This window comes from Vulpes lagopus, chromosome 12, assembly GCF_018345385.1.
Source record: "Vulpes lagopus strain Blue_001 chromosome 12, ASM1834538v1, whole genome shotgun sequence".
NCBI classification, from domain to species: domain Eukaryota; kingdom Metazoa; phylum Chordata; class Mammalia; order Carnivora; family Canidae; genus Vulpes; species Vulpes lagopus.
In genome coordinates, this window is record NC_054835.1 from 68,172,683 (window position 1) to 68,196,043 (window position 23,361).

Below are 23,361 nucleotides of genomic sequence, written 5' to 3' on the forward strand. Positions count from 1 at the left end.
AAAACAGGGAATCTCCAAGCTGTTAGGCATCCAGACGACTGCTCAGAGCATGAGACCATATATACACAACGCTTATAGCATTGGTATGGGTCCTCAGGTGACCCATGCTTGACTGGAAGCCCTCGTTACAGAGACAACTGAGAGCTACAGTTGCATTTATAATAAATAAGCTTGTCTCAGATTAGTGTTCCACCAAGAAAGGTTTTCATGATCATTGCTTTAAAAATAATTCAGCCTGGATCTGCATTCCCCACTAGTTTATTTTCCCAGGATCCCAGAGTGAGATAGTCTAGCTTTAGTATTCAGTGTATAGTTGTAGGGATGGTTTTTTTCCATGCTGTTTGGGGTTGCCCCATCTTAGCTTCCCTTCCACCAACTGCTCACATAGCCTTGCCAGTTCATCTATCTTGTGTTCACAGTGCCCTGGGGAAATTGTGGAGCACTGGTTTCCGCATCATTGAAAAGTCACCTATATGGAAGAGAGGTCAGACATCATCTAATCCAACATTCTCTCTGTAACCCAGGTTTCAGTTCCCCCTACAAAATCCTTGCCATGTTGTCTCCCAGCTCACGCCCCAGTGCCTCCAACGACCGTGAGCTCACTGTGTCCCATGCAGCATGGGCCATTCTTGGCACTAATTAGAAAGTTTGTCCTTAGGCTGAATTAAATGTGCCATTTTCTTGCTTGCCCATCGGCTCCACTCATGCTCTCCTGGGCAGCCCAAAGTCAATTTCCATGTGACAATCTTATTTGGAGATAGGGGTTTACTGTTCTCCCTCAGCTCTTCTCCTTTCCAGGTCAAATATTTCTACTTTCTTAAATATTTAATATGTTTTCTTTCTTTTTTTAAAAAATATTTTATTTATGTATTTGACAGGGAGAGAGAGAGAAGAGAGAGCGAGCATGATCACAAGCAGGGGGAGCATCAGACAGAGGGAGAAGCAGGCTCCCAGTTGAGCAGGGAGTCCAACACGGGACTTGATCCTGGAACCTTGGGATTATGACCTGAGCTGAAGGCAGATGCTTAACTGACTCAACCACCCACCCAAGCGCCCTAATATTTCATGTTTTCAAGTGATCTCAAGAGCTTGATGAACTCTGGACCCACTCTAATAAAGTTGAGCAGGTGTGTGTGTGTGTGTATAGAATCGGATCCAGAAGACCCGATACAGAGTAGTATTTTCGCCGATGGACCAGCTGTACCCAGGACCTCAGGGATAGAGTTTCCGTTTTGCCATGTCTTGTGTGCCTAGGGGATTAGCTCTGCGAAGCCAAGGACTGCATAGATGTCTGTCTTCATTATTCCTGATTAGTGAAAAGATGACAGGGAGGTTCCCAGGCCTTCACTAAAGGACGCATTACATCAGTATGGCCTAGCTCCGACATCATGTATGGCATCGACCCTACATGGCAATCAGAACTGTTACCATTTGCGATGATAGAAAAATACCAAAGTCATCAATCATCTGCTGACCTGGCAACACGCTACACAATGGGGTGCGGAAACAAAGCCCTTGCCCTAACCCCCTTCTTCCAGTGAGCAAGAGAAATTGAGAAAAATCCCTCTCACTGAGCAAAAAGTTGGGGGCTCCAAAAATAGAACTCCAGAACAAGTTAATGGAGAGAGGGTTTTTTTTTTTTTTTTTTTTTTTTTTTTTGAGAGTTTCTATAAAATGAGCTTGGTGAAAGCAAACCTGGGGTGTGCCGATTTGTGCACCATTGCATGCAACATTAGCACCTAGTATAACGCCTAGCACATTTTTGAAAGAATTCAAGAATATCTTCAGCAGCTACTTTAGTGAGCAAAGAGCAACCAGAGTCTAGCCAAAGAAAAAGGAAATTTAAGAGGCGTTGAGGAAAAGTGATGAATAGGACCTTAGGATTTCACCAGGATAGAAAAAGATTTGAGACAGAAATTCTGTCGATTTTTCCCTCTTGACTGTCACTCCATTCGCCCATGTGCTCCCAGAGGCACATCTTTTAAGTGCTAAGATGTTAATGATGACAGGCTGATATACGCAGGGTCCTATGGATGTCAGTGACAAGGTCAAAAGAAGAATTTCATTCTTGAGTTCTTGTGGCTGCTGATTGCTCAGTCAGCAGAATGGCCCACATCCTTTGGCTCAAATGTCATATCTTTTATGGTATCTAGAAGTGACTCTCATGGTTCATTCTGTTCCGTGGTGTTAAAAAAAAAAATGCAACATGGGGGATCTATTGAGTTGGCGGAAGGGCAGTGAAGCCTCAAGATTCCCTTAAAAAAGTTAAAAAATTCCCTAATATTTGCAGTGTGTAGCTGTGCATGAGATTCTCTCACAAAATTCTAAGAAGCTGTACAGTGTCCCAAGCCATGCTTTATCATGAACGCATGAAATTTAGAGCCTTATAGAAAAATCATCTGGGCTTTGAGAATTCAGCTCAAGAAGACTGTTCTTACATCTATGTATTCTTTAGCCTTTGTATTAAATTTATTACAATGTCATGTTAATAAAATTGGTCTAAATGGGGGATTTGACTCGGTATTAGCTGTGCTGATTTGTAAAAAGCACATTGATCTATCAGGTCTTATTTCACTGGCAGTTCTTACTGGCTCCAGGGGACAAGATTTCTGTCTGTTTTCCAGTTGTGCAGAACTCATGAGCTGGAATCACGTGTTCAGAACAAATGTAGGTAATACGAGGAGTCCGTTATTTACTTTCTGGCTCTGTCTAGAGCCTCTCACATTCTTTTGAAAAGTTCGAAGAGCCTGGATGTTGGTTGTTCTTTGATAAAAATAACTTCTCATTGAAATATTAATTCATGCAAAGGGGAAAAAATAATCACACATATGCAAGTATTAATGAAAATCTATGTTATTATCACCTCTATGGATGGCTTTGAATTTATGTTTCTGCATCTGCCTCAAGTCTGGGAGTGGCCTAGGGGGAAAAAAAAGGCATAGAAAAGAGACTCAAATTTGAAATCCAAAATTACTTTCTTCACTTATTAACTGTATATATTTGAACTCCCAAATACATCTGAACTCCCTGCTCCAGAATTGCAGATAGATGAGAACATCTCAAAATAGGCATACCTGTCAGCATAAATCATTTGCACACTGATGTGTGGAGAGGGAGAAGCAATTTCCATGATAGGAGGGTGGAGAGCCCTTTCTTCCCTTGAGTCTCAATCTTTGGTCTGTATTTTGTGGTTCTCTGGTTTTAGGTAGGACACCAGGCAGTGTCACTAAGCTGCCTCTTTCCTTCAGTTATTCTAGACATGGTGCTCAAAAAAAAAAAAAAAATTCAAGAAATTGACAATGGAGAAAAAGTCAATAAAGTTAATTGGAGTCAACTACTCCATATTCGAAGCTTCTGTCTCCTTAGGGTTTCTCCTCCTGGAGGAGTCCAACTCACTCCTGGGATCTGGCACCCGGGGCTGCTGAGTAAGTGGGGGTAGGACTCCACATATGTAAGTTGGTCAAATTTAAAACAGTTGTGGCTTCTCTGTAATAGCTTTTCCCTGAAATAATGGAGAAAAAGGCAAAAGTGTGGTACTGTGGGAGAAAACATGACCAAAAGGACATGTTGTCTGGGAATTTCTTTCTAAGGCAAGTATGATTCATGGAGGAGATACACGAGGGCCAGACAGCCAAGGATTGGTGGGTAACTTGACTCTCCACCTTTGAAGGGTATTAAGTTTAATTCCCGCAGCCTGGTGTGTGTTACAAGTATCACATAAATAAAATCAACGCTTGAGATTGCTTAACTGGATTTTCCCAGCACTCTACTTTTTCCATTTCTTTTCCAGCTAGCTTTGCCCAAGCCTTTAAAAGAGTTTTTCTTCCCCTTTTCTGCTTATAAAGTACGTTGGCTTTGTTTAGTAAGCAGAAGAGTCTTTTAGGAAGTCCCACTGTTAGGCAAGATTTTACTTCATAAATTTACATTCTCTGGGAAATTTTTCTCCTCTTCTGCTATTAATCTAAAAAAGTAGAATGCCACATGTAATCAAAAGTTGTCCAAGTGGTATGAGTAAGGGAGGTTTCCTTATGCCTATTGTGAGGTGTAGTGGGCAGCTTATCTCTAGAACATGAGCTGACCTGCAGGGGGAGTTGACAAACACAATAGGGGAAAAAAAATTGATGATGGCCTAAAAGTCTAGTTCCAAAGGAGGGGAAAAAAAATCATGCGTAGGGGGTTTTTCATGACAAAAACAATGATTCTTCCTTTTCCATGGGTGAATGTTTTCATAAAATGTCTATTTTCTGTTCTCATCCGTTGACATATACAGGCTAGAACCACCTGCTAAATGTTGACTTGATTGTATTTGAGATCAGAGACCGGAATATATTCCAAGCTCTACAAGGCCAGAAACTGTGCCCATCTTGTTTACCACTGTGTCACACACTTGTTGGCACCTAGAAGGTGCTCAACCAATAATAACTGAACGAAGTCAAGAGGAAAAGATGTAGAAATTCCATCTTGGGGACAAACAGCATGTAAAAGTCGATTTGGTGTTTGCTCTTTGGCAAATGGTTTGATGATGAAAAATCCCTAAGAGATGGAATTAATGCATAAATTTTATCTTCTGTATATTTACGTTTTTTTAACTTGGCTCAATGTACTCATTCAACAAACATTTATTGAGTGGCTGTTCGTGCCAGACATTTCTCTAAGTGCTTGAGTCACAATACTCTACTGTATTATTCTGCACTAGGCCAACAGGTAATAAAGTAATTCGTTGGTAGGAAAAAATAAAGCATATTCCATAAAGGATGTAGAGCTGGGATGGGAGAAGCTATCTTAAGTGGGATTGTTGGTGAAGGCCTCTCTGAGGTGACTTTGAGGATACCTGTATGAAGCATGGCAGTTAGATATTTGGAAGATTCTTCTAGTCAGAGGGATAGCAAGAACATCAACCTTGAGGTGAAAGAGGTCTTGAAATGTTTGAGGAGTAGTAGCAAGAGGGTACTGTGACTGAGCATGCTAAGACAAGGGCGAGAATACTAGAAATCCTCTACTTTGCTTACAAAATGAAGTTGGAAAAATAACTAAAGGTCAAATTACATATGGCTCTGAAGGCCACTGCTAATATTTGGAGATTTTAATCTAGGTGTCTTGGGAAGCATCGGAGAGCTGAGCGTGGGAGTGACAGGATAGGACTGATTTTGTAGAGTGGCCGTCTAACTGCCTCGTAGAGAGCAGAGGTAGGAAGTCATGTGCGGAGGCAAGGAGGCCGGTTGGGAGGGCTCTCGCAGAGACCGTGCTGGTGGTAGCATGGCTCATGGATGCCATGGAGATAGTGAGAAATGGATTCCAAAAAGAGCATGTTGAAGAAAGTGAGAAAATCTTCTGGCCCAAATAGCTGCATAAATGGTGCCATTCCTAGAGACTGGAAAAGGATGGAAACCTGGAAAGGGCAGGTTTGACAAGGAGTAGAGAGAAGTCAAGGATTTGGTTTTAGATATGAAGTTTGAAGTTTGAATATTTAAAAATATTCACATGGAGATACCAAGTAGGGAGTTGGTTACGTGAGTATGGTGTTCAGAGAAGTTAAAGCCGGGCATGTGGGTTTGGGAATACATGGCATCAACTCAAGAGGGGAAATGCCTCTTGTAACTCTTGATTTTCTTCTCCACCTGCTCCACAGACTATGGCCTCAGGGCCTGTTAGGCAGATAAATATCCATCACGTTAAGCATCACCTCGAGAGTGGGACAGCCCATGTGCTTCCTATCCTGGTGGACGGAGGACGGAGGACGGAGGGTAAGTCTCCTTGCACTCTTTGCCTCAGGCCGTCCACACCTAAAAGGACAGTAGCACACACTCCTTGGTTCTCCTTGAGGAAGAAGGAGAAGATACCACACACACGACAATGAAGAGACTTGTGAACACCTGCAGGAACTCCATGGCCGGAACCCAGGGTAGGGAGATTCGTATGTGTGCGTAAGCGACCAAGTTCTCGAAAGTACTCTCTGTCTTCTGATTATCATCCTCCGCGGAGCTTGGTACAAGGTTCAGTCAACTACTGCTGCTGACTCGCTGTCCCTTCTTGAAGTATTAATACTTTAATTGGAAGCTGACGTGGTGTGCCGGGTAATTGCAAACGCTTCATACGATAAGGCCTCTAATCGGGCCCCTCCCCTATCAGCTCTCTACTACCTCTAGAGAGATCTAGAAAATCATGTCACTTCCTTTCTTAAACCCTTCCAGGGACACCCCCATGGCCTTGAGGATAAAATCTGAGCTTCTTAGAGTGGCTTATAAAACTCCGCAGGATCTGGTCCTTGCCTCCCACCCCTGCCTTGCTACGGCTGCTTTTTAATAGACACCACGCTCCAGGTATTAATGCTTTTCCTAACCACCTTCCAGGGAAATGTTCCTTTGTGGTGTATTGCCTTAAAATGACCCTCCCTGCCTTGTCTACCTAGAGAATTTCTACTGATTCCTCAAGCCCCAAGTTCAAGATTTTTTCCTGTAAAGAATTCCTAGGCCCATGCAAGAAAAATCTCTCCATCTGAAACAGCATTATTGTACTAACATATCCGATGGCAATTATTTACAGAAAGTCCATCCCCTGTACTAGATTTGGGCTCCTTCGAGAGCAGCCTAAGAGGCCACCATCTCTATGTTCTCTGTACCTGACACTGTGGCTGGGTGAGTAGCAGAAACTTAATACATCTTGGCTAAAGGGAGTGAATAAATGAATTAGAGTACAAGAGCCCACAACAAAGCCTGTCCTAAGAATAAGGATGGCAGCTCATTAAATAATGGAAAAACATGGTGACCTAGCCAAAGACAACAAGACCCAGGCTAGGGCTTGATGATGCTATGCCAGTCAGGAAAGTGAATTCATTTGAACCAATGTCAGGCTATCGGGAACATCACTTGTATGCCTCTCTTTCTAGGGCCCTTCTGATAGATTCATACTTGAGTTCCCACGGGCTTTCCAAGAAGGCTGGACTCAGCCATTGAGAGGAGGCTCAGCCTTAGCCAATCCCACGGTGGTCTCCATCCACAGGATTCCTGGAGGGCACATGGCACCGCTTCTTACGGGAGTTAGTACCCCTAGGTGTCTTGGAAGTGTCCAGAATGGATGTGAATGACCCCTGGGTCTGCAAATAACAGACTGGGCCCAAGGATGACACAACGCTGCTGATCTTAAGTGACCTTCACCTGGTTAGGTTACAACCCCTACGTGGGCAGTCAGATCCGATGGCTGGCAACACTGAGGGAACGGCCGTGGGCCTGAGACACATCTTTTGCTGGAGTAATGTTCCTACCTGGCCCTTCAGTCTTGACTCCTGGGAAGGGGGCCACTGCACGTCACACACAGTCGTCAGAGGGCGGGTAGGTCAGGGTAAGGAGCATCCCACTTACGCTGACAGGTGCTAACCAGGATCTTGGTAATGACCCGTGACTCACCTGAATCAGGTGAGCCGCACTTTCTGGGCTGCCGTACCGAAGGTCGTGTCCGTTGATGGCCAACACACGGTCGTTCTCCTCCAGCTGACCGTGTCTGTCCGCCACACCGCCGTCCAACACGTTGAAGATGTACACCCCGGGCTCATCCACCCTGCGCACCAGTTTTATTCCCAGCTGCTCCTCGGGGCTGCTCTTGTTGAGAATCACATGAAAGGTGTCACTGCGGGGCCCGTAGGCATCCAGGGCCTGTCCGCTGCTCCGGCTCTGGAACTTCTGCTCACGCAGCACCGTGAGCCGCAGCACCTGGCACGGCTGCCGCAGGAGGTGCAGGGCATAGTTGTGAGGTACGTTGCTGATGTCCATCCCGTTGACCTGGAGGGGGAGGCGGACGGTGGGGGGGACCCGAAGCTAGAGCCAATCAGCCAGCCCCACCTGCCACAACAACCCTTCCTGCAAGGCCCGGCCCCACAGCATCAGCAGGACCCTTCCTGCAAGACCCCTCTGGTTTGTCACCTTCTCCTCTGTCCAAATATTCCAAAGACCCCCCATCTTCCAACAGGACTTCTAACCCCACTTTCCTCCTGTTCCCTGCACCTTCTGCTGGCCTCTCCCTCTTCAGCCTGTCCCTGCACACGCCCCAGGTGTATTTACACAGTCCCAGCTCTCCATTCTGTTGCTTGCCCAACTTGGTGTTCAGCTAAGGGGCTCGGGGTGGGGAGTGGATAGAAAAAAAGGAAGAAAAAGGAAAAGGCAAAAGAAGAAAATTTCCCATTGAAGGTCAAATGGTTACATGAAAATGCTGTTCAGATTAAACTGAGCTGACACTTTCTTCCCTAAAACGTCTAGGTGAATTTTTCTCCTGAGGTCATCTCTCTGCTGGAACTTCCAGGCCCTGCCACTGTACATGTGTGCGCGTGCAAGCGTGTGTGTGCAGGTATGTGCGTGCGTGGGTGCATGTGTGTGGTCTGAAGCTGGTTGCTGCCTATGAGGTCTTTTGCCCAGGTTCTCAACAAAAAAGGGAAAAAAAATCTCTGTATAGTTTCAAGCAAACTGATGGGCATGAGCTCCCAGGCCCTCTTACTGAAAGGCTGGATCACTTTATTATGCTACTTACACGTCCTCGGGCTCAGCCCTCTAATTTGTGCCTCATTAATTATCTGCGGGGCTGATGCTGCATGGGGCTTTCTGGTTTTAATTACTCTGGCTAAGCAGGCCCAGCCGGAGGGCTCAGCCCCTAGTGGGAGTCACTGCTTCGCAAGAAAACCATCTCCCAGCAGCCCCACACTCTGCGCAGGGTCTGCAGGACCGGGGCCCCACAGGAGAGAGACAGCCTTCTCGAACTTCTGTGGTTGGGTCGGATTTCTTGTACTTGCAGCCAATTGATAAAGGAGACTCAGAGTGAGATTTTAAGAGGTCTCCCTGCAGGACACAATCATCATTTTTTTTTTTCTGCCTCTCCAGGGATGGATGGAGGCTCGCGTGCACAGACAAGCCTCACCACTGGTATCCAAGCACAGGTGAGCTTAAAGCCCTTGCTCCGCCCTGTCATGTATCCTGTGTCTCGTTTCCCCCATCACACCCAGGCCGGGGTCATCTGCTAGACAGTCCTGGCAGCCCTTGGCCTGCAAGGGCCACCTGAAGGCCCTAAGAATCAGAATGTCTTATGTGACCCTCCCGGGCAGAACAACTCCCTCCCTCTGGAGGGAAGCCACGTAGAGTCCACTGACTGCACTGTGGACTGTCTCTGGAGGTTGACGGGCCCGGCCTTGTGCTTTACCCCAGAGACCAGGGGGAGGTTTGATTGCTGCTTTAAATGCTTTCTCCTCTTATTCCCCCCCCCCCCAAAAAAAAGAATAAGAATTTTTTTTGGCAGAGAAATAGCTCACGCTGTATCAGGAGCTGGCCCCTGAACCACCTAGAAGAAACGGGATGAAACTCTTCTCTGGGTATCAGACAGGGAGTCTACAGCCAGGGAGGGATTCCTTGTCACTCTTGCCGCACGTCCGACCTCTGTGTGATGAACAACTCTCCCTTTGTCCTTTCTGCTCTCAAGAGTCTTCCCTAGCATCCTTCCTCTCACCCAAGCCCCCAAGCACAGCAAGGCCCAGGGTGTGCTGTTCCACCTCCTGCCCGCCCTGGAAGGTCGGTGCCTTGGTGGGAATAGCTTAGCCTCACCTTTTGGGTTTTCTCATGGAGGGCCATTAAGCTACAGGAAGTTTCCTGCAAGGGGGGTGTGTGAAAGGGAGTGACCAGATCCAAGATGACATGTTCCATTAACCTGCTCTAAAAACAATACGAGAAGACAAATAGATGCTCCAGTTTCATATTCTTTTATGTTATGGTTACTTCAAGCGGGAGGAGGGGTTGGGAAGGAGACAGGAAGAGAAGGAGGTAGAGAAAGGGAAGCGGGGACAGGAGCTGGAGGGGAGACGAGGAAGGAGGGGAAGACAGAGACAGACAGAAATACTCTTGCCCAGAAGGAGGCAGAGGCTATAAGGACAAGACAGAAGGGGCAAAGACCTATCTCCATTAAATGACAACTCTCAGGGAAAGAGCCCTACCGGAGTGACAACCCTAGAAAGTGACCGCTTCCCATCCATCTGGCATTTCCTCCATCCATCCGCTGACTTGCTCCGAAGGGATTTTAGCAAGCCCCCTCTTCCCGGCCCCACAGGACTGCGGCCTACCTTCAGGATGATGTCTCCTGGCAGCAGCCGGCCGTCCCTGGCAATCACCCCGTCGCGGTAAATGTGCTGGATGATGATGTGGACCAGCGGGGTTTCGCTGCCTCCCACGAGCCTAATGGAGAGGCTTTCGTTGGGATCCACTCGATTGATCTTGACGCTTGTAATTTCACCATCTGGAATCAGGTGATACAACCTTGGAAAGACTAAAATGGACAAAGACAGTATTTATTTAAGACACCCACCCGGCGGACATTTCCAAGCCCTCCTCTTCTTGCCAAACCTTGGTGTCAGCCAAACTAAACTATTCATCGTTCCTCATACATGTTTTCCATTTTCCTGCCTCCTTGCCAGCATCGGTTTCTCTGCCTGGAATGTTTTTCATTCTAGGCCTAGACCCAATTTTTCCTTCAAGACTCGCATGAAATGATCCCTTTCAATTAAGCTCTACCTTGGTCCCTCTTGCCCTGCTCTGTCCAAACATCCCATTCCACCCCCCCCAAAAGCTTGTATTTCTCCCCAGCACTGAGCCCTCTGTTGTCATTCATGCTCATTTCATTCATCCTCCCCCGGGACCCTAAGATCTCTGAGGACACTGTTTGCAGCTGTCCTGTGGCTGTGTGTTCAGATCACGAGCACTGGCCAGAGCCTCCTGAGGGTGGAGGGGTGCATGAGGACGAAGGGTCACAAAGGGAGAGACCATAGGCTCAGCTCCTCCCTGTCGAGGGACAGAGCAGACCAAACCAGCTTTTCTGCTTTCTCAGGCCATTTTGAAGATTTCTCCCCGGCAGTCCCTGCTCTTCAGGCTCAGGGCACTCCCAGGCCTCCCTCCCAGACACTGCTGTCAATAAAGGGAAGTCAGCCAGCCCAATCCCTGACCAAGGAGAGGTGGTGGCATCTGGAGGCTCATCCCTGCTCTGGCTGGATTGTTGAATTCAGAGCTAACAGGAGATGCAGAGAGCTCAGACTTTACCTTTGAATGGAAGACTCTTCTTTCCCCATGAAATCCTTCCCGGGTCCCTTCACCACTAGCCCCCACCGCACCCCACCCCAACCCGACCCCACCGCTGGGCCCACATGCAGAAGAGCTTCCTTAGTCGTCTGGTTTGACAGCAACAGACACCATTGTGCAGCTTTATTCTGCATGTGAGGGCGTTTGAGCTGAGAATGGGGAAGTGACCTGGTCTGCTGGAGGCTGCAAAGTAAGGTGGCCCTCAGAGCCAGTCACACCCTGGGGCTCCAGGTGACCTGCTGTCCTGTCACCCACCTCCCTGGGGTTTTGGAACAACCAGGGATTCACAACGGTCCCACGGGGGACTCGCCGGAGAGACCCATAAGCCAGCACTGTCTGCACAGAAGTGTGCAGAAGGGACACCGCGGGATGCCAGGCAGGCCGCACCTGGTTTGGTGGCTCCGGCGGCTCCTCCCTGGTTGCTGAGTTTGGATGCGGTGGGCGGGATGCTTTTGTCTCCTCTAGCTGCTGACAGCTGCCTCTGCCCTAAGATTCTCTCTTCATTAAGTCAGCTGGGAAGGGGGGAAACAGCAGGTCTGGCTCTGCATAATGAGCCCTGTTTTCAAAACCCATGACCTTAGTCCATTTTCCCTAATGAACTATGAGTTCATTAAGAAGTGCTCAACTCTCCAGGAACAATACAGAAAGAATTAAAATGACTTCAAAGTACCGTAGGACAAGATCAACAAAGCAATTTAGCAGCCAGAGGAAGCCTGAGACGTTGCAAATGCGCGTCCTTAACCTCCGCTGGGATGTAATTTAATGTAAGATTGGCTTTGCTGGAAGGCTGTGGGCAGCGGCCTTAATCTGTCAGTTCCTGGTGCTAACAGTACTTGGGTGATTGCTTTCAATTAATGTTTAAACTACTTTGATTACATTAAGTAGGCGTTACCATAAGCACTTGTTGGAACAGGTCTGGTGACAGGCAATGGCTATTTAAAAAAAATCACTTTGAACAAAGATTTAGAAATAATCATCAAAGCTGCTGCTGATTCTTGCTCCCCTTTCCCCCGTCGGCTCCTCCCCCATCCCTAAGAGATTTACAGAAACCATCCTTCCAAACCTAAATTACTCAGGGCGTTTGATTTGAGAGTGTGAAAGGGCACACCCAGTTGTCCTTTTACATAACGTGAATTAGAGCCACGCCTATGAGACCCTAGTGACCTCGAAGTATTAAAATAATTTTTGGGGAGGGTGCCTCGGTGGCTCAGTCAGTTGGGCATCCCACTCTTGATTTTGGCTCAGGTCACGATCCTGGGGTCATGGGATGGACCCCTCATCAGGCTCCATGCTCAGCAGAGAGTTTGCTTGAGATTCTCTCATATAAATAAAACCTAAAATGACAACAACAGATCCAACTGCCAAATTTGTACTGGTCTGGAATGAAACAGAGTTGCTGAGTATCGTGTCCTCACCGAAGGACTAGGGATACGTTATTATTATTATTATTTTTTTAATTTTATGGTAGTCACAGAGAGAGAGAGAGGCAGAGACACGGGCAGAGGGAGAAGCAGGCTCCATGCCCCGGGAGCCCGATGTGGGATTCGATCCTGGGTCTCCAGGATCGTGCCCTGGGCCAAAGGCAGGCGCCAAACCGCTGCACCACCCGGGGATCCCTAGGGATACGTTATTTACTGAGTGTTTGTTATGTGTCAGGCATTGAGCTGGCCAGTTGCATGCATATTTTGGGGGGGGGGGTGGTTGTCCTTACAACAATCCTATGAAACAGATTATTATTATCCCTGCTTTTTAGAGGACAGAATGCTGGACCTCAGAGAAGTTAAGTAACCTGGCCAGGGTCATAGAGCCAATAAGCAGCGGAGCCTCTTTCCCCGTGACGGATGGATACACCATGTCACGCGAGTTCACGGGCCCAAACACAAGTTGCCGAAGCAATGAGACTTGAAGGCCATTTTGGAAAGGTTTGTTGCCCTTTTTTTTGAATCCTGAAAAGACCATCAGTACCAGCCTTGTTGAGTCTTTAGCACCTCACCCCATGCACCCCTGGAGCATCTGAAGAAACCCATTCTCTCCTGCTCTCAGGCCCCTGCACACCTACTTCGGCAGCCATCCCCATCTTCCTGGGACACAGATGCTGCAGTAACACTGTGCAAAAGCTTTCAGGTGTGCTCACTGCCCCAAATCAAGACCCCCGAGCGGCATCCGGGACCCTTCCAGTCTAGTCTTAACCTCATCTCCCACTGCTTTCTAACACCCAGTCTAGATCCCAATGCCCATCCGGGTCATAAACTGCCCCTTAAACGTGGGTTATGCTGCCCTGCTCCGAAGTGATGCTCCTTTTCTGGGGCTGCTGCTGCCATTTGTTTACAGCTCAGTCTTCCTGGTATTTTATTTTCTTCCAGGCATGAACGAGCCTCTCAAAGCCAGGAACTGGATTTTATAATCTTGGTATAAAATCATAGAGCCCAGGCCAGTACTTCACACACAGTAACCTCTGCTCAGAAAGGTTTCTGCAATAAACACGCAAACCGATCTTATCCAGGCAGAAGAAACCTTTAGAAAGCTCAGGACCCTTTCATAAGAGGGAGGACTGGCAGAAAGGAAGTTGTAATCCTATAGTCACTGCACATTCGGCGAATGCCATAATATGTGCCAGATATCACACTTCACCTTGAGGATGCAAACACTCACCAAAGAACCCCTGCTCTTACAGACGCAGTTGCAATGAGAGGTGACATTTGCTATAATAACGATGCAGGTGCGTCGAGAACACAAGGGAAAGAGGACTGAGGGAATCAGGGGGGCTTCTAAGAGGAGGCCAAGCCTACGCAGAGCCTGGAAGAAGGAATTCGAGTGGCAGCAGAAGGGGTGTGGGAGTGAAAATTGAACAACAGCCTGGAAATATTCACAGGACTGTAAAGCTCAGAGTAGTGAGAGTGTGCAGTGTGTGTGCATGTGTGTGTGTGTGTGTGTGTGTGTGTGTGCAGTGGGGGGAGAGGTGACAGGTGAGCAAGAGGGCTTCTCTAGGACAGCTCATGGATTCCCTGAAGGCATGATAAAGACCGTGGTGGGGGATTGGCCTCTCAACCCCCTAGGAGGAGAGGGCACGTAACCCAGCAGTTGACAGAGTGGGCTCTGGAGCCAGAAAGCCTGAGTGACAGTCGATGTCATTTTCTAGCTGGGGGACTTTGGGCTAGTTACTCTCTGGGTCTCAGTTGCTTCATCTGCAAAATGAGAATCATCATCCCTATCCCTTGGCATGTGACCTCTAAATGACTGAGGACAAACATTACCTGGCACCCAAGAAAGCTCCACTTTTTTTTTTTAAAAAAAGCTTGCTCTGAAGCTCTAATAGAAGATAAAAAGAAAGTATTTCCTAGCTGCATTTTTATTGGCAAAAACACGTAGGATCTAAGGTTCAACAGAGCCTGGACTCTAGAGCCATGCTACCTGGATTCAAAGTTAAGCAAGGTAATTCGGGGCAAGCTAGGTAATCTCTCTGTGCCTCGATTTTCTCATCTGTAAAAGAGGGTAATAATAATAGCAGCCACTTCTAGATTTGTTCTGAGCATTAAATAAATTGGTTGCGTGAACAAACACACTCAGAACCACGCATTATGCATAGTCGTCATAAGAACTTATATCTTATAAGTTATAAGAACTTATTTACTGCATGCCAGCCACCGTTCTAAATGCTTTTCATTTAATTATTATTATTTCTTATATGTGTGAAGCTAGCACCTGGAGGTCAGGGCTCCAAAACCTACTTGCTCAACCTCTGTAAAAAGAGGAGAATCATTTCTGCCTTTAGCTACTTATGTAAGAAGTAGTCTAGTCAAGGTTAAAAAAAAAAAATCTTATGCCCTTGTCCTAGAAAGGTGGGGTCCTAGAAAGTGGGCGGGGTCAGGTTGTCATCACCCCTGAGGTCATCCTGGAGGCCTCGCCCATGTCCAGGCCCACAGGGAGCTCACTTGCCTTCGGGGGCAGTGGTGTCTTCAGAATTTTCCCTGCCCTGGTCAGCTTGGTTGGCAACTGCACTTCCACTCTTTGTCCTTCGAAGAACACTCAGAGCTCGGTTGATTTTTTTAAAAGATCTGCTTCTGATCGTGGATCGCTCAAAGGGCCGTGCTGAGGACAAGAGACAAGGAGAGACAGCAGCTATACATTCACAGAAATCTGCTTTTATCTACGCGTCTGGTCAGATATATATACAACAGCACAAGAACGGTGACCACTCCTAGGTGGTAATTTGCTTCCCTGCACGGTCTCAGTTTTCTACAATGAAATATGTAAGGATTGTTTAAAAACCTGCTTTTCTCTTTTGCTGGGCTGAACGTAGCAGCACTTCTCTCGAGCAGCAGGGATGGGAAGGTGCCCACACTGGCAGTGGTAAATCATCGGCCCTAGCTTGGCTCCTTCCACCAAGTTCGATTACACGTTTTTAATGATCTGAGGTACTTGTGGTTTCATTTCACTTTGGAGAATTGGACGTTGGATTGCTGCCAAAACTACCAGAATGATTTCCCCTTTTAAAGAAAGCATTTCTAGAACTCTCTACAGTAAGTATTCCACAGAGGGCAATCTCAAGGCAAGGAGCCTGTTCCCAGACAACCACCCGTTTGACTCACCCCTAGTTCGGTTGCTCCGGCCAGAGTCCAATGGGCTGTCTGCTGGCTGACCATCCTCCACGGTGGACACGTAGGCAGGGTTGTCTAGGCCAGGCTCATTTGTCACCAAGGAGACGGTGGCAGCGGCAGAGACCTCTGGGGAGAGAGCTGTTGCCGTGAGGCTCACGCAGCCATCGGGGCAGCCATCCTGAGAGCGCCTCTTCTTGTCTTTGGTCAGGCCGTAGTGGGAAGCACCTTTACAGCTGTAACAAAAACCAGTGGGAGGTCAGAAAACGTGGCTTTGCTCATTGTTCAACCAGGCTTCTCCAAGTATACATGCTTGTTGCACTTGCAACGTGAGTTGTTCGCTCCTATGTTTGCTCCCCCCCACTCCCTTTATCACAGGGAGGTACTCAATATACACTCATCAGCGAAATGATTTAGTGGCTTGAGAAAACAAATGCCAAAAGATGGTTTTTGCATTCTCTTAAAGCTCTCTCTACACTGGTATCTACAAGACCAGAGCTTGAGGCTGGCAGTCTTCAACTGTGGACTTGGTCATTCCCTCCTGTTGGTGTTTATTTTGACCACAAAAGTCCTTAGTCACACTCAGTCCTTTCTTTTGGGTTTGGTTTCCAAAGCACTGAACATAAATACAAAGCTCCTCCCAGATTCCATATTTAACTGTCCATGGAAACAGAATCGCCATCGCCACAAAGCCACAGGGGTTTACTTAGCATCAGTATTCTCTAGGGGCAAGCTTGCTGACTTCCATGCTCTACCTCTGGGCTGCTGGCCAGAACCAGGGGCCGGGGGCTCCTGTGTACTAAAATCTTATTCATTCTCATGTCTTCCAACATTAGGAAAGGAAAACTACATTCATGGTCTTTAAGAAAGGAAATGGTGATCGTCTATAACCATTCACTCTCCATGTTAAAGAGCAGACCCCAGGGCCAGGAGCCAAGGTATAAGCTGATTTAGGTCCATATTTTGCTGTGAATGTACATCTATGTGTCACTGAGAAAGTCATTTCAGCTCTTAGGTAGTATTTTGGTCAGAAAATAGTGACGAGTTGACCATCTCATCCTACTGTGGTGAGCAAGTGGCAGTGGACAGTCACATCAGCTCCCACAATTGTTGGAAGGCAGAAATCATATGGGTGAGTCCTTTAAGAAATGTCCATTTGCTTATAATGGATGTACTAATAATAAATTATTTTTTATCAGTTCCTTACAGAAAATCTTCTGTGGTCAGAAAAAAAAAAAAAAAGGAAAAAAAAAAAAAAGAAAATCTATGGTTGAGCTATTTTATTTTTTATTTATTTTTAAAAATTTATTTATTTATTCATAGAGACAGAGAGAGAGACAGAGACACAGACAGAGGGAGAAGCAGACTCCATGCAGGGAGCCCGACGTGGGACTCGATCCCGGGTGTCCAGGATCAGCCCCAGGATCAGCCCTGGGAAGGTGGCACTAAACTGCCGAGCCACCCGGGCTGCCCAAGGTTGAGCTATTTTAAACACAGATCCTCTGAGAGCCTATTTGGAGTGATGCTTCTTCATGTTCTTACAGGTCAAAGGAATCAAACAGCAGTCTACAGTTGATATGCACACAATTTACATGACCTGTAGAAACATAGAGCTGGTGGGTAGAATGGCTTATTTTCTGCATCAGAATCCTTGCTCTGAAATTTACCTGTGTAATCTGGGGCAATTTTGTTAACCTGGTTAAATGTCCTCATCTGCACATACGTCTAGGGCTGCTGTGAGGTCGGGTCAATATTAGGTCTTGCCAAGATTTTAGAACCCTGCCAGATATATGGTATGTCATCAAAGATTGTAGCTACTTCCATAATTGGATCCATTCTAGGATGCTTGTTTGTTCATACTCTAACATCCTGAGATCAGAAATGCACAGGTGTTGGAGGGAGTCCTGCAGCTTCTACTGCGAAGCTGCAGTCATGATGCAGAGGTCATTATCTGAGCAGGGCAAACACAGTCACAGGTGACCATCTTGTAACTTCCATTGAGTTGTGTCCATTCTTTGTGCTACGTCGTTGAATTTACTTGCCATTCGATGTCTTAGAAAAGATTACATTACGGTTCAGCACTGAAATGAAAAGTTAACTGTATATATAGAAGTCTCTAAAAACAGCAGTGGCATGTAAGTTTGATGTTGATAAAGCAAATATTCATTGTCAGGAGGAAGATAGCAATGCTATATTTTCTTGTAAAGAGACAAGGGAATGCTTTATTTGCTTATAAAGGAAGATGTCCCCAAGGAGATTAAAAAAAAAAAAAAAGTGGTGTTATATTTTGTTACTGAGATCATTCAAAAGGACTGGCCTATTTCATGCCAAACAATACAACTAGAGGGCAGGAGAGGTCACCAAATTTGTCTGAATGGATTTCAAAACCATAGGCGTCTGACGTGACCAATCCACACACTGCAGGGAAATCTTTAAAGGTGTTTTAAAATAATTTAACCAGGCAATTTTTAAAGCCGTTGGTACATAAAATATGTTTCTTATCATCAACGGCATCTTAGATTTGATGAAATGTGGTTTTAATATTAGTAGGAAAGGACTTTGGTTATACAATCCTATACCTTTATCTTCTAAAAGATGAAACAGGCCTCCAGTTTTTAATGCTAGTCTTTCCCCTCACTGAAAGAGTTTAAGCTGCTTGCATGAATTGCTAAGGTTTTACTGTTCTGATTAGCTACTTTGGCTTAAAATTGTTCTGCTTAAAAATAGCAAAGTAGTTGATACGGGAAACTAAAAAAAATTGGAAGAATCACTGTGTGATGGAAAAAATAAAAGCCAGCATGCATTTGAACAGCTCCAAAGTCATAAATACATGAGTGGAACACTTCTACACAAGCCAACAATATTTGGTTAGCAATGCATGGGAAGGAAGTTCCTAGACTATTCAGTTGGACTGGGAACAGCCTTTCTTTTCTTGGGGGCAGCAATGCCCTTGACCATGTGCCCGGCCAGAGCAGGAAATGAATTTTCCAGTTGGACAAATGGCTGGTAAGGGCACAAGCCATGGCTTCTTGGGAGGATATAGCACATCCCAATGGAACAAAGGGACATCTTATTTTGCTGCCACATTCATGTGGAGGATATTTAAAATATCTCAATCTGAAGAGCATACCATTAAGAAATCATTGCTGTTCCAAGTCCTTGGGGTTCCAGAGTCACATGTTTTAGTCTAGGAAAAGAAAACCTTATAAAATGGGTAAGTGACCTTCCCTTTTGCCTCATATCGTAGCTGTCTTTATGACAGCTGGGGTTTGGAGGGTGGGTACAGAATCTAGATTTAAATGTCCAGACTCACATGCCTTGAATAAAAAATGTTCTGCTAAAGCAACTCATAATTGTGTGATGCTGCTTGCTCCAGTTTCTTGGCTTAGCTTGAATCCAAGGCACAGAATGATCTATGAAGATAGCAGGTTGTACTCACTAATTATCTCTTTTGTGGTGACTAATACTGAGGGCTCTTGATTTATAAGCACAAAAGAGGGGAGGAGTGGGGAAGAGCTGATTAGCATTGGCCAGTACAGGAACCTACAGTGAACCTTGGGTTGTGTTCAAAGCAAGCAGGATTTATTCTCCCTTTTAGTTATCCTAAGTACTAAGTACTCTCAGGTGGTGATGGGTGATGGCCATGAACTTGAAGGATGAACACGAGGAACATAAAAAAACTATTTTTCAAACAAACTGTGCACTTCGGATATGCCATCTGTTCAACAAAGCAACTCTGAATCATTTTTTTTTGTAGTAAGGGGATCCTGAACTCTTATATCAAAGTTAGCAGAGGTAAATCAGTTTTAATATAAGAATGTGGACAATGGGGGGATCCCTGGGTGGCTCAGAGGTTTAGCACCTGTCTTTGGCCCAGGGCTTGATCCTGGAGACCTGGGATCAAATCCCACATCAGGCTCCCTGAATGGAGCCTTCTTCTCCCTCTGCCTGTGTCTCTGCCTCTCTCTCTGTCTCTGTCTCTCATGAATAAATAAATAAATAAATCTTAAAAAAAAAAGAATGTAGACAATGGATGTGCCATGGAATTGTTTGTTTGCTTGTTGTTTTCTGTTTTTATTTTGCAAGGGGATGGGGAGCAAGAAGAGGAAACGAACCCCTTTCTTGAAAAATTCCTGAGTCCATGAGTTTGCTAGTTAAAGGAGTTAACCCGAAGCACGCTAGACCCCAACATAATTCAAAGAGGCTCTGATGGGGTGTCCTGCTGAATTTACCCAACTAGGAAGCATCAGCTGTTTTGCAGTGGAGGACTCCCTCTGACAGTGAACTTATCCACTTAGGATAGAAGAATATACATTATCTGTAAGAAAGAGAGCCTCAATATCTCATCATAATAGTCTGGCTAACTACACAGCTACCCTTTGATCTAACTTCCGTCACATTCTTTCTCTCTTTGTTCACTTCTGAAATAGGTAAACATCAAGTCTGTTCTTCACATTGAGTTAATTAATTACCCAGTGTGATCCTACTTTAAGCCAAGACTTGTAAACTCATATGCTAGTGAAGTGAGGGAACTAGGATGGTCGGGCCCGGTGAGGACCATGGTGAGGAGTGCTGCTCCATTTCAAGGGTCTAGAAGCTGTTATGGGCCTTCACTGGTCCTTATATCAAGAAGACCAGCCTGAGAGCAATTAGGGAAGAAAAAGAAATAAAATGCATCCAAACTAGACAGGAAGAAGTAAATCTGTCACTATTTGCAAATGACATGATATTATAGAAAACCCTAAAAACTCCACCAAAAGACTATTAGGACTAATCAATGAATTCAGTAATGTTGCAGGATTTAAAAATCAATATACAAAAATCTGTTGTGTTTCTACTTACTAATAATTTCTGATAATTCATGAAGAAGACAGTTTCACTTATAATTGGATCAAATGAAATAAAATACCTCAGAATAAATTTAACCCAAGGGATGAAAGATTTGTACACTGGAAACTGTAAGACACTAAAGAAATTGGAGATGGTGGGATGCCTGGGTGGCTCAGCGGTTGAGCGTCTGCCTTTGGCCCTGGGCATGATCCTTGAGACCTGGGATTGAGTCCCATGTCGGGCTCCCTGCATGGAGCCTGCTTCTCCCTCTGCCTCTCTTTCTGTGTCTCTCATAAATAAATAAAATCTTTAAAAAAAAGAAAAAGAAATTGGAGATGGTACACATCAATGGAAAGCTATTCTGTGCTCATGGATTAGAAGAAAACTGCTAAAGTGTGCAACCACTTACAGCAATCTCGATTCGATGCAATCCCTATTAAAATTCCAATGCCATTTTCACAGAAATAGAATAATCTAAAATTTGTATGGAATCACAAGAGACTTCCAAGACCCAAAGCAATCTTGAGAAAGAACAAAACTGCAGACATTGTGCTGCCTGATTTAAAACTATTTTACAAAGCCATAGCAAGCAAAACATTATACTATTGGCATAGAAACAGACATATGAGTCTATGGGAGAGAGTAGGGTCCAGAAACTCATGTATATATGGTCAATTAATTTATGACAAAGGTGGCAAGAATACACAGTGAGAAAAGCACAATTTCTTTAATAAATGGTGCTGGGAAAACTGGACAGCCACACGCAAAAGAATGAAGCTGGACCACTATTTTGTACCATATCCAAAAATTAGCCCAAAATGGATGAAAGACTTGAATGTAAGGCCTGAAACAATACAAATCCTAGAAGGAAACATAAGCAGTAAGCTTATGACATCAGTCTTGGCGATGACTTTTTGGACCTGACACCAAAAGCAAAGGCAACAAAAGCAAAAATCAATACGCAAGACTACATCAAACTAACAAGCTTCCGAACAGCTGAGGAAACCCTCACCAAAATGAAGAGGCAAACTACAAAATGGAAGGAAATATTTGCAAATCATAAAGCTGATAAAGGGTTAATCTACAAAACATACACAGGAGTCGTACAACAGCAGGAAACAATCAGATTTAAAAGGGACATATACAGATGGCCAACAGGTACATGAAAAGATGCTCAACATCACTAGTCGTTCAGGGAGATGCACATGAAAACCACGATGAGAGATCCTGTCACACTTGTTAGAATGGCTGTTACTAAAGACCAAGAACTAAGTATTGGTGAGGATATGGAGGAAAGGTAACCCTGTGTGCTGCTCGTGGGAATGTAAATTGATGCAGCCACTCTGGACAACAATATGGAGATTCCTAAAAAAAAAAACAACCCTAAAAATAGAACTACCATATGATCCAGCAGTTTACATCTAGGTATTGATCTGAAACAAAAAGAGAAAAACAAAACAAAACAAAACAAAACAAAAAACTCCACACCAATTCAAAAAAACATCTGCACCGATGTTCCCTGCAGCATTATTCACAAGAGCCGAGAAATGGAAACCATACAAGTGTCCATCAATGAATGATCAGGTAAAGAAAATGTAGTATATATACAATAAAACATTATTGAACTATAAAAAAGCAGGAAATCTTGCACTTGTGACAGCAAGTGGACCTTGAGGGCATTATGGTAAGCGCAGTAAGTCAAAGAAAGACAAATATTATATGATCTCACTTGTATGTGGAATCTAAAACAACAGTAGCAAAAACAAAATCCAAATACCCCAAAGCTTCTAGAAACACATTGGGGGTTGCCAAAGAAGGGATGTGGGGGTAGGTAAAATGAGTAGAGGGAATAAAAAACATACAAACAGCTGTTAAAAAATTAAAAAGAAGTCACGGGGAGGCAATGTATATAGCATGGTGACTAGTAAACAACACTGTATTGCATAGTTGGAAGTTGGTAAGAGAGTGAATCTTAAAATTCTTCATACCCAAAATAAAAATTTATAACTACGCGGATGATGGATGTTCACTAGACTTCACTAGATCATTTCGCAATATCAAATAATTATGCGGTACACTTGGAATTAATCACTAATAGAGTTATATGTCAATTAACTACCTCAAATCCTACCTCAAAGGAAAAAAAAAAAAACCAGCCCGGTGCTGCTGGAGTGAAAACTTTATAAGCTGAAATCCAGTTTCTGATGTCAACTTGTAAAAATCAAGAGACTGTACAACGAAGTCAACATTTTAAAAACCATTGTGCGGGCCAAACAAAACACACCCATAGGCCAGATCTATCTCAAGGGAAGACAATTTCTACCTCTGGGGATTAGAAATAAAATAAAAAAGAAACAAGCAAAAACAAAAACCAAAACCCCAGCAAAACCCCAACCACCCAGCCAATGTGACTTGGTCAGACCCATTTCTCTCCTTTCAGTCCTCTTTGAAGCAGTGCTACCCTCCCTTTACTTTTTCCCCCATCTCCCCCTGTCCCCACTGAGTGAGGGTGTGTGCACGCATACATGGGACAGATGGCTCTAGAAGGGGCATCCCTTTCAAGATCTGCCCCAGCCCTATTTCTGACCCAAGTTTGAGGAGACTGAATTCCCGGATGTTTGTGTCTCAGTCCTGGGAGAGCTAATGACTTGCCCCAAGCTACTGCTTAATGGGACAAGGGGCCATTCAACCCTAATGGATGTGTTCACTCTTTCAGGCAGCGAATGGAGCTGGGGGGTGCGGGGAGCTCTGGAGGGAAGCAAGCTCTCCTGCCGGTGGCAGGGTCTTTGGCTTCAGCTGCTCTACTGAAAGGATGAGTGACTCAGCTTTGGCTCCAG

The 23,361-nt window shown here is 45.2% G+C and overlaps 1 protein-coding gene across 7 annotated transcripts in view; it reads right to left on the reverse strand.

Annotated features, from left to right (window-relative positions):
• Positions 1 to 23,361, reverse strand: part of LNX1 (ligand of numb-protein X 1) — a 176,048-nt gene that overhangs the window by 20,311 nt on the left and 132,376 nt on the right. For all 7 annotated transcript variants that reach the window (XM_041724501.1, XM_041724504.1, XM_041724500.1 and 4 more), the window contains 4 exons: positions 15,689 to 15,930; positions 15,036 to 15,188; positions 10,091 to 10,293; positions 7,404 to 7,775 (listed from right to left, as the gene is read on the reverse strand). In XM_041724501.1, coding sequence (XP_041580435.1) covers positions 7,404 to 7,775; positions 10,091 to 10,293; positions 15,036 to 15,188; positions 15,689 to 15,930 — 970 coding nt within the window. The remainder of the gene's footprint in view (positions 1 to 7,403; positions 7,776 to 10,090; positions 10,294 to 15,035; positions 15,189 to 15,688; positions 15,931 to 23,361) is intronic.